Below are 14186 nucleotides of genomic sequence, written 5' to 3' on the forward strand. Positions count from 1 at the left end.
TGGAACCAGAGCTTGCAGAGGGGATTTATTCCTGTTTTGGGGGTTTCAAACAGTTGTTTCACGGCAGGTACCATATACTGCTGAGATAGAAAAAAATTCAAAAATTTAAAAAAATTATAAACCTGGCTTTTTTCACAATTAGTTGCTCTCTATTGATGAGGGGAAACATTTTAGTCTCAGGTAGTGGTCAAACATACTCTTTTTTAGAGAGGAAAGAAGTGCAGGCAATATTTGCAGGTGAGCCATAGATTCAAATTTTATGAAGGTGGGGCTTTTTTCAATATTTGCTGAATAAGTTTTGTGGCCCAGTGCTGAGATCCAGCATAACAAAAGGTCCTATTCACACAAGAGAGCAGATCTGAGACCACCTCATGAATCTTAATTCCTGAATTTCTCTTTTCTTTTTTTTCAAACATAAAGGATCCCAATGAGCCGATTATGCAGACCTTGATATAATGGCTTTTATTTTTTTTAATTAAAATGCTGTAGTTTAAACTCTGCTCTGTAAACAGTCTGGCCTTCACTTCTATCTCCAGGTGTCAATAATCCCATGATGGTCAGCAAAACCAACCACAGATACAAAGTTGAGCGTGTGTGAAAAGTGTCTGCAGGATTGAGGCCAGCGATTGCAAAACAGTTTAAACTCTAATCCTCCATTTTCATTAGTTTCTTGAAAAACTTCTGCTGTGGGCTTGAAATCCTTCCTGTTTTGTTGAGCCAAAGGTGATTTTTCTCCCCAGCAGTCTGAGCACAAACCTTCCCGCTGGTTTTATGTTGTCAGGCTTTAAAACTCACATTTCCCACTAAGGACATTCTGCCCTTTTCACTGAGAGAGCTTGACATTGACATCTATCATGTAAACAAAGCTAATTAAAGACAGTTATTACTTGCTAGACATAAAAGTTTTCCAACCCCACAGTCCTTTAGATTTGGCTGCTTTTGGTAAGTGAAGCTCTGGGCTCTCCCTATTCTGCAGAAAACTGAACTCAGTTCCAGCTCAAGAGGTTTCTTCAGCCTTGTATCTCTTTATTTTCTGTAAGATTTGGGGCCTATAAAAGGGGCTTCTTTCAGTCCATGGTGTTTGCCACGTCTTTGCATTGAGATGCAGGAGGAGGATGGAGCAGCCCAGACCATCCCTGCTGTCAGCTCCAAGCTGCTGCAGCACCCACAGGCACTGGGAGCATCCTTCATTCCTGTGTGTTCATTTTTCAGCCTAATATACAATTTAAATAAGACCTCAGCCCAAAAATTCTACATCTGCATCCTCTCCTAGGACACTGAGCAGTGCAGAGGTGGTGGGCTCCAGGCAGTGGTCACCTGAAGCTCTGTTCTATTGGAGAAAGATACATTCTCCCACTAAGCTGTCACTGCTGTGTGTAGCCTTTTTGGGGGGAAATGAAGACAGCAACTCTGTGTTGCTGAAGTTTCCATGGTTAGAGAAGCACAACTGTTCATCCAGGGACAGAGGTGGGCTGTGGGCTGGTTTGCACTCAGGCTGAGGTTAGGAAGATGATAATCTCTCCCAGAGCTCTGTCCACATTTCTGGCTTGGAAGAAGGAGTTTGAGGCTGTAGCAAAGTGATGGACTTGGTGCCTCCCGGTCTGAGCAATGCAGCTGGAGGGGTGAGACAGGGCAGGAGGGAAAATCAGATAAAAATCCAAACACCTCCACTCAAAGTGTCTCTAAAGCAGTCCATGGGACTTGACTGTGAACTGAACTCAATGAAAAAGGAAGGAAGAGATCCAGATGCAGGGCAAATTCTTCATTAAGAGCTTAAATGGTCCAAATAAAGAATCACACATGGCAATAGTTATTTCAGTTATAATAAAATGAGACTTAATGAACATGTGTTACAACTGTGAAAGGGGAATAGAATATTTTCTCTGCTCTTCAACACTTCAACAGAGAGAAAGTTGAGGAAGGAATGGAAACAAGGATGGTAAAAGAGGATAAATGAACAGACAGAAAAAAGCCACTTTGAACAATCAGTCTGCTTCTCAGTCCCCAGTTCCCTGGTGCATGGCTGGAGCCTTTTCTCTTTCTCTGGCCACATGGCTCTGCCTCCCAAAATCACTGCAGAAGTGTGAAAAATCCCTCAGATGATGGGATACCTTACAGCTTTACAGGATATTTTCATCCAGGGTTCAGTGTTGTAGCTTATTCAAGAACAAGTTCTCCAGGTACCCAGGAATTTAACATTAATAACAGATGTTTTGACTGACTATGTAAGACACACAATGAGTTTGTTTGTTTAGATTTTTGTTTGGACTGAAGAAATACCGAGAGGCAATTTCAAGTCCTGGTTTTGTTTTCCAATGTTCTAGAAATTAATTTCCCAAATAAATAGACAAGATGTAGGGCAGTTTTAAGCATGAGATCACACATAGTAGCACCATCATTACCAAGTTCCCTTTGGTGAATAACTCATCTCACTAAATCTACCAAGCAACCTCTGAGCAGTTCTCACAGGTAAAAATCATTCAGAGCTTCTGGAAGCTGCAGTCTGGAGGAAACCTTTGGTGGGAAATTGTTGGAGAGGGATTTTCCCTGACTGTTCCACTGAGAGTTTAACGTGTGCCACAAAGCACAGGGGTGTGATATTTGCTTATTGATGGTGACTTTTGGTTGTCCCATTCACACAACTCAAGGAGATTCCTGTTTATAAAAGGATTAGGGTCCCATTCCTAAATCCTGGTACCATTAGGCAATCAATGCTGGATTGTAGCATTTCTCCCTCTGTGACCTTTCACTGGGCTCTATGTGCCACCTTCTCCTGCTCCCGAGCTCCCCCTTTTAAAACATTTGCTGTGTTTTCAGTTCTCAGAACCACTATTCCCCTTCCCCCGTGGAAGCAAGCATTCCCTCTTATTTCTGTCAAAAGGTATTTATGTACTTGCCTCATCCACAACTAGCAGGACCCAGTCCTGAGTGCTTTCACACTTTATTTCCACCATTTGCCACAACTGTCAGGGCAGCACCACAGGTAGAAATGCCTGGAGGATGTGATAACCACCTCTGCCAAAGTGTTATGTTTTAGTGCTCTCAGCAACATTTTGTTCTTTTGTTTCCTCTGGAAGCAGAACAAGGCACATGGCACATTCATGCTCAGTTTTAAACCTGGGGTTTTGGAGGGTGTTTGCTTTCACATTCAACCTGGTCTAGTGGAAGGTGTCCCTGCCACAGCAGGGGGTTAGAAAGAGATGATCTTTAAAGTCCCTTCCGAGCCAAACCATTCCATAATTTTTTGATTCTATAATTTGCCCTGTATGAATCTTTTTTGTTTCATCCAAGTCTCAATTCTTCCACCCCAATAAAAAATTGAAGTAACAACTGGTTCCTGTGTTTGTGGACAAAAGTGAACTTTTTCCAAGCCTGAGAACACCAAAGTGTGTAGAAATTTTCTTAAATACAAACTAAAAATCGATTTAATAGTTTCTCAGTGCCTTCCACTTCATACTCTCACAGTATTGCTAAGTTGCTGAGATATACCTGCTCCACTGAAGGAATAAGGGTCATGTATCTTTCTGGATGTCATCAGAGTTGCAGGCACACAGGTGAAATCCTAGGTATAAGTGAAAAGAACATTCACTTCAACCCTTTTGGGGGAAAAAAAGTGCCCCAGAAATCCAGTATTACTGAGTTTAGTTATGTTTTTAAAAAATGTTGGCACCCACAGGGCAGGATAAGAGATTTGTGGCTAAAATAGAGCCAGGGAAAGAGCAAGTGAATCTATTCAGGGATGCAGTTGGGAACACTCTGCTTGGATCAGACAGCAATGGCTCTCACCAGATCCATTCCCAGCTCAGCCGTGCCCGGGGTCACCTTTCCATCGCGGATCAACCAAGACGAGGGATCAGGTCACAGAAATGCCCCAGCAATTCTCTTCTTCCCAGAAATCTAAATTTAAAAAGGGCCGAGTGCACACATAGCAAATGTTTCACAAAGTTTTATGGTGTGTAATTGCTTGTGGCACATGCAATTCCTCAGCTGGGGTTTTCTGTGGATTTGCAGCAGGTCTTCCTCCCAAAGCTGCAGTGTGTGCATGAGGTGACTGCACAATCCTGTAATTACACCTGTAAATCCTCACCCCACCTCTTTCAACTGAATAATCCAAAACATTAAATATAAAACATGTTTCAGTTTGCAACTGCATCGTTGCAAAAATCCAAAAATGGTAAAATTGTGTGTTGCAACCCTCACACCTGTTGCAGAAATGACAAAATTTTCAAATATCTACAGTTTCCTCCATAGTACTGCAGGAAAATCCCGTGCCAAGGATCACATCTTGTCTGCCCATGGTTTGAAAGTGGTTACTGATTTTTGTCTGCCTGTTGGAATGCCCTTTCCTTGTGGAAAATAGAGCCAATTCAGACACATTTAATGGAAACACCAGTTTCTGTGGACCAGGAAGAACATGACACCATCCTGCAGCAGGCAGGAAAGGAAAACCAGGAGCACCTATGGGAAGGGGGCACCCCAGGGCTGCTGGACAATGGGGGTCCTGTGGTATTTGGCAACCTGTGGGATGCCAAATACCACAGGTGCTCATTTGCAAGAGAAAAAACTGCAGAGCTTGAGAAGGGCAGATTGAGGGAATTCACATTATCCTCATTCTTCTACTTCTTGTCCTGACTTGGAGCCACAGAAAATCCTCCCTCATTTGTATCACACAGGACTATCTTTATGTGCCTTTTCACTGCCTTCCACCTACTCGTGAAGTCCTGCTGATGACTTTAGTGTCACTTCCCACTATTTGACTGCAGCTCTTGGTCATTTCCCCAGGTTTTTTGCTGTTTTATGCTGTGCTAAAAAGTGGAGTAGCCTCAAGGCAGCAGGACTGACTAAGCTCTACCTTGGGAATGCTGGCAGCTGATCTCCAGTCAGTGTTTTAGAGCTTCTACCATGTTTTCTTGCCATTATTTCCTAATGGCTTAAGACTGCTTCAGTTTGGTTACAGCCTGTTCAATATCTGCCCAATTCCTGAGTATGTCCTGAGAAACTGCAAGCAGGTGGAGTGGGAGCTTGATGCTGGCCTAGGCTAGGTGACATCAATGACTGCCACTTGTTTTGCTCTTTATTCCTTGGGGCTCTCACATCCCCACAGTCCACTCATAGCAACCCCAACACTGCTATTTTGAATAAGAAAGTGCCTTTTTACTTCCTTTTTTTTTTTTTTAAGCAGCAGAGTGCCATGCAAGTCCCTGCACTGAGTGTTTGTAGCTATAAAAGCATGTCAGATGTGGCTGTATTTGCAGACAACAGTGGTACTTCCTCTCTTAGGAAATGGAGCAAGTTTCTATTTTGGGCTGTGCTGACTCAAGGGTGAGGTACCCAAGCTGATTCAGCAGTTTGGCAAGTGAGGAGAACTTCTGGTTATGAATGAAATGAGCAATAAATTCAGGTTTGTCTTCATCTTAAAGCAATGTATATTTGAGTGAAGCCACTTCCTGGTAGCAGACATTTTGTCAGATAAGTGGAATATTCGGCATTGCTTTTGGCAAAAAGACCACTTCAGTGAGACAACCAAAAAGCCTGCAAGTAAAATCCTGGTCCAAGGAGAGTCAGAGATTTCCACTCATCAGGACTGGGATTTATCCTCTCTCTTGAGTCGCATAAAAAGATTTTCTACTGCTTACTTGCTTATTTAATCTGTGCATCTCATCTGGGATATGAAATCCTCTCAGTGATATGAATAAATTGAATAGCAATTTTAGAAGGATGAAAATAGAGAACACAAAACCAACCTGGGCACTGCAAGGAGGTGAGAATGCACCACCCACTTAGGCAGCTTCTGTGGTTTCCTATGGAACGGATGTCAAAGGTAACCCTGGTGCTCTTCTGCTACGGAAAAATGAAATAAACATCGTGATACTTAATAATTTTTAAAACCATGAAGGAGTAACAGTCTTTCACAACATTTGCCAATGTTTACCTGTTAGTCTGTGAAAAGAAGCCAGAAGATTTGTTGAGTTTTGGTTTTCCTAAAGGAGTTCTTTCACCTGGAGGCTTCCAGGACTCAAAACAAAACTTACAATGATTGCTCTGCATGTCAGTAAAGATGAAGATACAGAAGTTTGTCAGAAAGTGAGATCTTTCCGTTTATTAAGAGAAGATAGCATGAAATGGGGCATCTGAGCTGTCTCCCTTGAGCCCCCTTCTGTCTGTGGATGGTCCAAACAGGTTTTAACATATTTGCCTCCATCTTTATGCCTTTTCCAGGCAGGATCAATAATCCCCACAGTCCCCCACCCATGGCATCCACCATGCCTGTTCCTTCAGGCTGCAAGTTCTTCCTTTGACAGCACACAACAAAAGCTGCAAACTTTCAAAGCCCATTCCTCCTCCCCAGCTCCAGCCACCCCGCTGGCATTCAGGCAGGCTTGTTGTTCCAGCCAGCCATTCCCATGCCATATTCTCCTGCCTCCTGAAGGCGTTTTGTGAAATCTAAAAAAGCTTCATGTGGGCTGTCACATTTCAGAAGCCCCTAAATAGCTTTGCATGCCTCCATCAGATAAGCAGTCAAGTACAATATTATGAATGTCAAACAACAGCTCATCATTACAGCTGACAAAGCTTGTCCCTCTGAGAGGGGAAGTAAATACAGTTCCATAGACCAAATGTGTATTTAGTGGCTTGAAGTTAAAAGAACTCTGCAAGGAGGATTTGCATTTGCCCAGCTATTGCTCTGTGATATATTTCCTCTATCTCAGTCTCTGAGAAAGGAAAACAGTCACAGAGTATTTTGGAAGGGTGGTCAGAGTTCTCCACAGGGAACCAGCACAACCAAGATCAGAATGAACCCAGGGCTCAGGATCCAGGCTGCATGGAGGCTCCCAGCTCCACTAGGATGGCTCATGTGGTGGCTAAGAAAGTGATCCAGAGGAAGCATCTTCCTTAAAGGATGTCACAGACATTACCCACTCAGGTGCTGTCTTAGGGACACACTGGCTGTTACACTCATCCTGGATAAAAACAAATCAGAAGGTGGTGGTGGTGAGGAAATAACAAATACAACCTCAAACCACTTCTTGTTCTCTAAAACAAATCTCAGTCACACTTAAAATGAATCCAAGCATCACTGGTGTTTGTGGTTTTCTGCTTCATGTATTTAATCTGCTACTCGAATTCAACAGAGAAAAACTTACACAATGAAAGCAAAGTGAAGTTAAAAATTCAGAGTTTCAGGAGACAGCATGAGATCTGTCCCAGCCAGAGCTAATGAAATTGAAGAGAACTGTTCCTTGACTGCACATGCAGGGTGTTTCCATGGACTGGGGAAGGTGGGGAGTGGCTGGGCTGGGGAGTGTTGGGTGGCTGTTCCACCCAAAAGAGCAAGTGGAGGAGCAGGATGGGAGCCTACAGGTTAAAAGTCTAATGGGAGCTCCTTGGGGGAGCAAGGATTTTGCATAACCTTGAAACCTCCATGTGAAGTTTACCAAAGGAGGGTCTGACAAGTCAGATGTCTCCTTCCATCCCATCTCCCTCCTTCAAACCCATAAACAAATGCTGGGAAAGAAGAACTATTTTATTAGTGGAGATCAAAAGCTGTCTCTGACCAGTAGCCAGACAAAATTTGGTATCATGTGGGTCACTCAGAGAAAACTTGTGATGTAGCCAGTATCTTTGATGTGACTCTGTTTATTCTAAGAACATACAAAGTACCACTTTATGGAGCCCAGGGGAACAAGACAAAAAATCTAAGTTGGAATTTCAGTACCTCTTAAATCTCTAAGTTCAAATCACTCAATATAAATCTTGCAGGTTTGCATAAAAAAAATTAAAAACACAGAAAGTTTTACCTTAAATTCTCTGCCAATGAGGTAAAAAACTTTTTTCCTTTTCCCACCATGCCTTTGAATCCTTGGAAATGGTTGCACTTCTTTAATCCTGCAGATTAAATAAATTCATCATCCTGTATGAAGTAAGAATTTAACTTAAAGTATATTTAGATGAATCAATCAAAAGGCTGGAAAGAAGTTTTAGTAAATTTATCAATTAATAGCCAAGCCCAGGAGGCCATCCTGCCTTTCTGCTCTGTCAGCTCAGGGATTTCTCTCTTCCCAACAGTGTTTATGTAAGAGCTGCATGGTAAGCAGCACTCCCTATAAAATATTGATCAGCTGAGCCATTAGCTGGAATTCAAGAGACAACTATGTCACAGCAAAACCAGAACAATTATTGCTATTGATTGGAATTTTTAGAGATTATTTTGATATTTGAGCATGTCAGGAAATACAAATTTCTTCTAAATAATAATACTAGAAACATATGTTACAGCGTGGTTACAGGACATCTTTACAAAGGAAATGGAAAATAGGGCAGGTTTCAATTTCAGTAATTGTGTGGCCACAGATTTTCTATCACTGTTTTTAAAAAGGGTATAGATCATTATGGCTGGAAAAGACCTCCAAGGCCATTGAGTCCAACCTTTGACCCAATACTACTGTGTCCACTAAACAATATTGTGAAGTACCATGTCCACTTGTTTTTTAAACACTTCCAGGGATGGTGACTCCACCATTGCCATGGGCACCTTGGACCAGTTTCTGACTGCCTTTCCAGTGAAGAATTTTTCCCAATATCTGATTTGAACTGGTCTTGGCACAACTTGAGGCTGTTTCATCCTGTCTGTGTTCCCTGGGAGCAGAGCCCAACACTTACCCGGCTGTCCCCTCCTGTCAGGGAGCTGTGCAGAGCCAGAAGGTCCCCCCGAGCCTCCTTTTCTCCAGGCTGAGCCCCTTCCCAGCTCCCTCAGCCGCTCCTGGTGCTCCAGCCCCTTCCCAGAACACTCTCCAGCCCCTCAACGTCTGTCTCGAGGGGGTGGGAGGTGCCCCAGCACAGGGACGGTCACTGCCCTGGTCCCGCTGGGCACAATGTCACTGTTATTACATTAGCGCCATTGGCTTTATTTTACGGGATGCTGGGGTCTTCAGAGGAGAGGGGACTGCAGGAGGAAGGATGGCTGGAAGAGCTTCGCTGGGGAAGGCTCGCCTGGAATAAAGTAAATGGAATTCAGGGAAGAAGCCACAGCAGGAAGAACTGGGGCTGGAGCTGAGGGGCTGAGGGAGATGAGGTGGGACCAATTTGGGAACATCACCTGTAAGCAAGGGTGAGGGATGCAGAGCTGGGGAGAGGAGAGGGAGCTCTAGCACCAGCAGAGAGAAGCCCTATGAAGAAGGAAAGCCATGGCCATCTGCGAGGAGAGATAATGAAACCGAGGGAGCGGTGCAGGCGAGATAGCGTCAGCCATAAACAAGCGGAGAACGACGAGAAAAATAACCCAGCGAGTTTGCAGCGGGGCTCGGGCTGAATTGTTGGTTGAAGTGCGTGTTGTCTGCGCATGGCAAATGTCAGCCGGTGGGGAGGGCGGTGGCGGGGGCAGCCCGGGAACCCCGGCGCTCGGCCCCGCGGACTGTCCCCGTTAAGGTGCCCCCCGGCTCCGGCCACCCTCGCTGTCCCGTCCCTGCCTCACGGAGAGTGCCACCGACATCACGCCCGTCCCTCTCTGAGGGGACCGTCCCTGCTCCTGCCTGCGACCCTCGCGCTGAGGCGGGAAGTGTGTGTTTGTGTGTAGGGGGGGGGCGCGCTCCCGCCGCGCCGCCGCACCCAATTGGCCAGCGGGGGCGCGCTCCCGTAGCCCCCCCGAACCCCCCCTCCGCGCCGTGAGGAAGATGGTGGCGGCCGCTTGAGCGCGTCCCCGCGCTCCCCTTCCTCCCCTCAGACGGGCGGGCGGGCGGAGCAGAGAAGAGCGGCTGCTGCTGCTGCCGTCCCGGCTGGGCGGGCGGCTGAGGGCGGGAGGCGGCCCCTCGTCGGCGGCCGTGCGGGGAGGAAGCGGCGGGCAGCTGCAGCCGACATGGAGGAGCGGTCCCCTCCCGGCGGGGGCCTGGCGTCCCCCCCGCGGGGCTGAGCCAGCGGCCCGCCCGCCCCGCGCCTCGGGAGGGCTGCGGGGCAGCGGGGCCAGCGGCGGGCGGCGGCAGCCCCGGCCCGGCTCGGCCCAGGCGAGGGGACTATGCGGGGCTGCCCCGGCGCGCAGTGTGCGGAGCCCGGCGAGCGGCCGATCGCCGCGGCGCTGCCCGGCCGCCCCTACGCGGCGGGGACCGGAGGAGACTAGAGGCGACTCTGCGAGGAGCCCGGTGGCTTCGGCAACCCCAGAGACCCAAGTCCGGCGCGGGCTCTTGAGGAGGAATTGACAACATGGCTTCCCCACCGCACCAGCAGCTGCTGCATCACCACAGCACCGAGGTGAGCTGCGACTCCAGCGGGGACAGCAACAGCGTGACGGTGAAAATTAACCCCAAGCAGCACCAGGGCTGCACCTCTTCCAAGCACTGCAAGTACAGCATCTCCTCCAGCTGCAGCTCGGGGGAGTCGGGGGGCGCCCGCCGAGCCGGCGGAGCGGGCGGCACTGGCTCCGGCCTCCGCCGGCAGAAGAAGCTGCCGCAGCTCTTCGAGAGGGCCTCTTCCAAGTGGTGGAACCCCAAGTTCGACTCCAACAACCTGGAGGAGGCTTGCATGGAGAGATGCTTCCCGCAGACCCAGCGCAGGTTTCGCTATGCCCTCTTCTACATTGGCGTGGCCTGTCTGCTCTGGGGCATCTACTTCGGCATACACATGAGAGAGAAACAGATTGTTTTCATGGTGCCGGCTCTGTGCTTCCTCCTGGTATGTGTAGCTTTTTTTGTGTTCACTTTCACTAAGACTTATGCCCGCCATTACGTATGGACTTCGCTGATACTCACCCTTCTGGTGTTTGCTCTGACACTCGCTCCGCAGTTCCAGGCTCTGAAGCCTGTCTCAGGAAGTGGTGACATGTCCAACCGGACTCCCCCGGCAGATCCCACAGACACTTGTCTTTCTCAAGTGGGCAGTTTTTCTATGTGTATTGAAGTGCTCTTGTTGCTTTACACAGTGATGCACTTACCCCTGTATTTAAGCTTGTTCCTGGGACTGTCGTACTCGGTCCTCTTCGAGACCTTTGGTTATCACTTCCGCGATGAGAACTGTTTCACACCTCTGGGAGCTGGTGTGGTTTACTGGGAGCTGTTGAGTAAAGCCTTCCTGCACATCTGCATCCACGCCATCGGTATTCATTTATTTATCATGTCCGAAGTCAGATCAAGAAGCACATTCCTGAAAGTGGGGCAATCCATCATGCATGGAAAAGACTTGGAAGTGGAAAAAGCCCTGAAAGAGAGGATGATTCATTCTGTTATGCCAAGAATAATAGCCGATGACTTAATGAAGCAGGGGGATGATGAAAGTGAAAACTCCATCAAACGTCATTCCACCTCAAGCCCCAAAAACAGGAAGAAGAAGCCCTCCATACAGAAAACCCCCATAGTATTCCGTCCTTTTAAAATGCAGCAGATAGAGCAAGTGAGCATTTTGTTCGCAGATATTGTTGGCTTCACGAAAATGAGCGCCAACAAATCAGCCCACGCCCTGGTGGGACTCCTGAATGACCTCTTTGGGCGCTTTGACCGTCTGTGTGAGGACACTAAATGTGAGAAGATCAGCACTTTGGGAGACTGTTACTACTGCGTCGCCGGCTGCCCTGAGCCCCGGGCAGATCATGCCTACTGCTGCATCGAGATGGGCTTGGGGATGATCAAAGCCATCGAGCAGTTCTGCCAGGAGAAGAAAGAAATGGTGAACATGAGAGTCGGTGTTCACACCGGGACAGTGCTGTGTGGCATTTTAGGCATGAGGAGGTTCAAGTTCGATGTGTGGTCCAACGATGTCAACTTGGCCAATCTGATGGAGCAGCTTGGAGTGGCTGGGAAGGTCCATATTTCGGAAGCTACTGCCAAATATTTGGATGATCGCTATGAAATGGAGGATGGAAAGGTGGTTGAGCGCGTCGGTCAGAGCGTGGTAGCCGACCAGTTAAAAGGTATGTGTTTTTATTTTGTGCTTCTTTTTCTTTTGTGAGGGGACAGAGTTGCCTCTGTGCTTGCTGACCGTGTTTTACACTTAACTCAGTGTGCTGATGATCACAAACACCGGGGGAATTACAGGATAAAAGGTGCCATAAGGGTGAACGATCATCTGTGGTACTCAACACAGGCTTTGAAACTCAGCGCTCCTTCTGAGAGTGTTGCCTTGTAGGAAGGAGAAGGTTCATGTGTTTGCTGTCTGCAAGAGGTTTTTGTTTTACTGTTGTGTGTCATCCTTTAATTCAGTAAGTAAACTTGTTAATTGACTTCATGTGCCATACAGAGAGCATATGTGTTTTGCAAAATTATGTATATCTGTGAAAAGGTTTTTTTGGCATCAGGAGAGTTGGGACTGAGAAGGCATTTGGGAAAAATGACAGCTGGATTCACAGAAAGAAATGAGCACTGTAGATTTGGCAGTTTGATATGGCAAGTTGTTGCAGTTTGGAGTTAGGCTGGAAAAAGTTACTCAGGTGGCTCAGTGAGCTGGCAGATGCTCTCATTTCTGCAGCTCAAGGGATCTGGGGATGAAACGGCAAATTTGCGTTTTGGAAAAGAAAATGAAGGATCCTTCAGTTTCCCTCGGTTAAGAGTCTGATTTTCATTTTCTGCAGGGTTCATTTTGAAGTAAAACTCCTGGCTGCTTTCTAGCAGCACTTAGAGGCACGTGCAGGAGGATTGTACGAGCTGAGGATTTAATTGTCTCTTTTGTCAAAGCTGTGTCTCTTCAGTGCCGTGCCTTTGTCTCACAGAGAGACTGTTGTCTGCAGTGCTCGTAGTCCGGGGTGGGGGGCAGATGGATCTAAACGGGAGTGGAATATGTAACGAACCCTATTACGGTCTGTGAGTTTATTTGTTCTGCTCATAAAAGTACCCATTTTGTTTAAGTAAGCTGGAAAACTGAGTGGAAGAACCCGAAGGAGTCATAAACTGGCGTTTTGATGGAGGAAGGAGATATTTGTGGCAACAAACACAAAAGGAGGCCAGGATGGTGGTAGAAAGGTCAGTGAGTAAGGACGTGGGGAGAGCACTGCAGAGCAGTGGTGGCAGTGGCAGCTGCTTGCCCCTGGCAGGTGCTTGTTTTGATGTGACACAAAAACTTATTTTTGGTGAGCGAGCTGTCCGCAGGCATACGGCAGCGGGGCTGCAGCGGGAGCCTCCCGGCAAGCAGCGACATCGGCAGTGACATTGGTGCCTGGGAGCCACAGGGCTGAAGCAGATGTGTGTCCCTGGGCTTTGGCTTTCTGGTTAGCTTCTAAAAATACAAATTCAGTGAATTTCTTTGGAAAGTGTTGACACTGATGTATTACAGTGGGAGTGTGCTTTCAAGAAAACAGCATAAGAGGTAACCTCGTTGTTACTCTAAGATGAATTTTGCTGTTCTAATGGAAATAAATTGAACAGGTTGTAGAGAAACATCCCTGTGATAATTCCCCCTTTCATGTATCTTTACAGCCAAATGCAGTGGGAAGGCTCTGTTGTAGCAACAAATAAAATTCAGTAATTTTGCTGCATTTATAACTGTTCCCAATATTAATCCCAAACTGACACGAATTTAGCTGTGGAGACTGATGGTACTACTCCTAAATATTCTTATTTGTTTATATTTTCTAGATCATAAGAGCACTGTGTAGAGCAATTATACCACATGCCAGCAGTGGGTTTTTCATGGTCTTTCTCAGACTTCTGTTCTGTCCTTGGTTGCCATTTATCATGAGAGGGCACAGGCTGCTCTGTCTCCTCAGTACAGAGGTTTGGATTTCACAGCTCTGAATGTCTTTCACAGCCCCTGCTTCAGCCAGGCTACTACAGATCGACAAACTGACATGCAGTCTAGATAAGATGAGATTTGCTTTGTGAACTGACATTTAATGGTCTCTTCTTACCCTGAAATGTAGCTACAAAAGCAGCTGGAGCATGTGGTAAGAATTACTTTAACAAGGAATATGGGTTGGGCTTTGCCTTTTCCCCATTTCCCCTCTGTATTTTTTTGTAGAATTGTAATCAGCTGCCATTTCTTACCAATGTCTTATGCAGTTATAGAAATCAGAGGCTGTGTGTATTTCTAAGCCAAGCAGACCTTTGCCATGACTGCCCTTAGCCACAGGTTTGTAGGACACCTACTGTGTTCCCTCCCATGCACAGACCCTCAGGGGATGTGGTAGTTAGTGGGTGCCAATTTTTCCTGTTTCCTCAGAACTTTGTTCTGCAGCCAGATTACTCAGCTTATAGGTAAATGCCATCAGGGGG

At 46.7% G+C, this 14186-nt stretch overlaps 1 protein-coding gene and 1 long non-coding RNA gene across 3 annotated transcripts in view; one reads left to right on the forward strand and one right to left on the reverse strand.

Moving 5' to 3' along the window:
• Positions 1 to 6041: 6041 nt before the first annotated feature.
• Positions 6042 to 9503, reverse strand: LOC108962351 (uncharacterized). The gene is made up of 4 exons (XR_001990928.3): positions 9098 to 9503; positions 8662 to 8991; positions 7800 to 7887; positions 6042 to 6962 (listed from the first exon to the last, which is right to left on the reverse strand). It is a non-coding gene; the product is annotated as an uncharacterized LOC108962351 (long non-coding RNA).
• A 311-nt stretch (positions 9504 to 9814) lies between these two features.
• ADCY9 (adenylate cyclase 9) overlaps positions 9815 to 14186 on the forward strand; it is an 82868-nt gene continuing 78496 nt past the window's right edge. The window contains exon 1 of one of the 2 annotated variants that reach the window (XM_018916139.3): positions 9815 to 11893. In XM_018916139.3, coding sequence (XP_018771684.3) covers positions 10195 to 11893 — 1699 coding nt within the window. In that variant the 5' untranslated portion in view covers positions 9815 to 10194. The remainder of the gene's footprint in view (positions 11894 to 14186) is intronic. The other variant, XM_009091985.4, reaches the window with a different exon arrangement.

Source organism: Serinus canaria, chromosome 14 (assembly GCF_022539315.1).
Source record: "Serinus canaria isolate serCan28SL12 chromosome 14, serCan2020, whole genome shotgun sequence".
Taxonomy (NCBI): Eukaryota; Metazoa; Chordata; class Aves; order Passeriformes; family Fringillidae; genus Serinus; species Serinus canaria.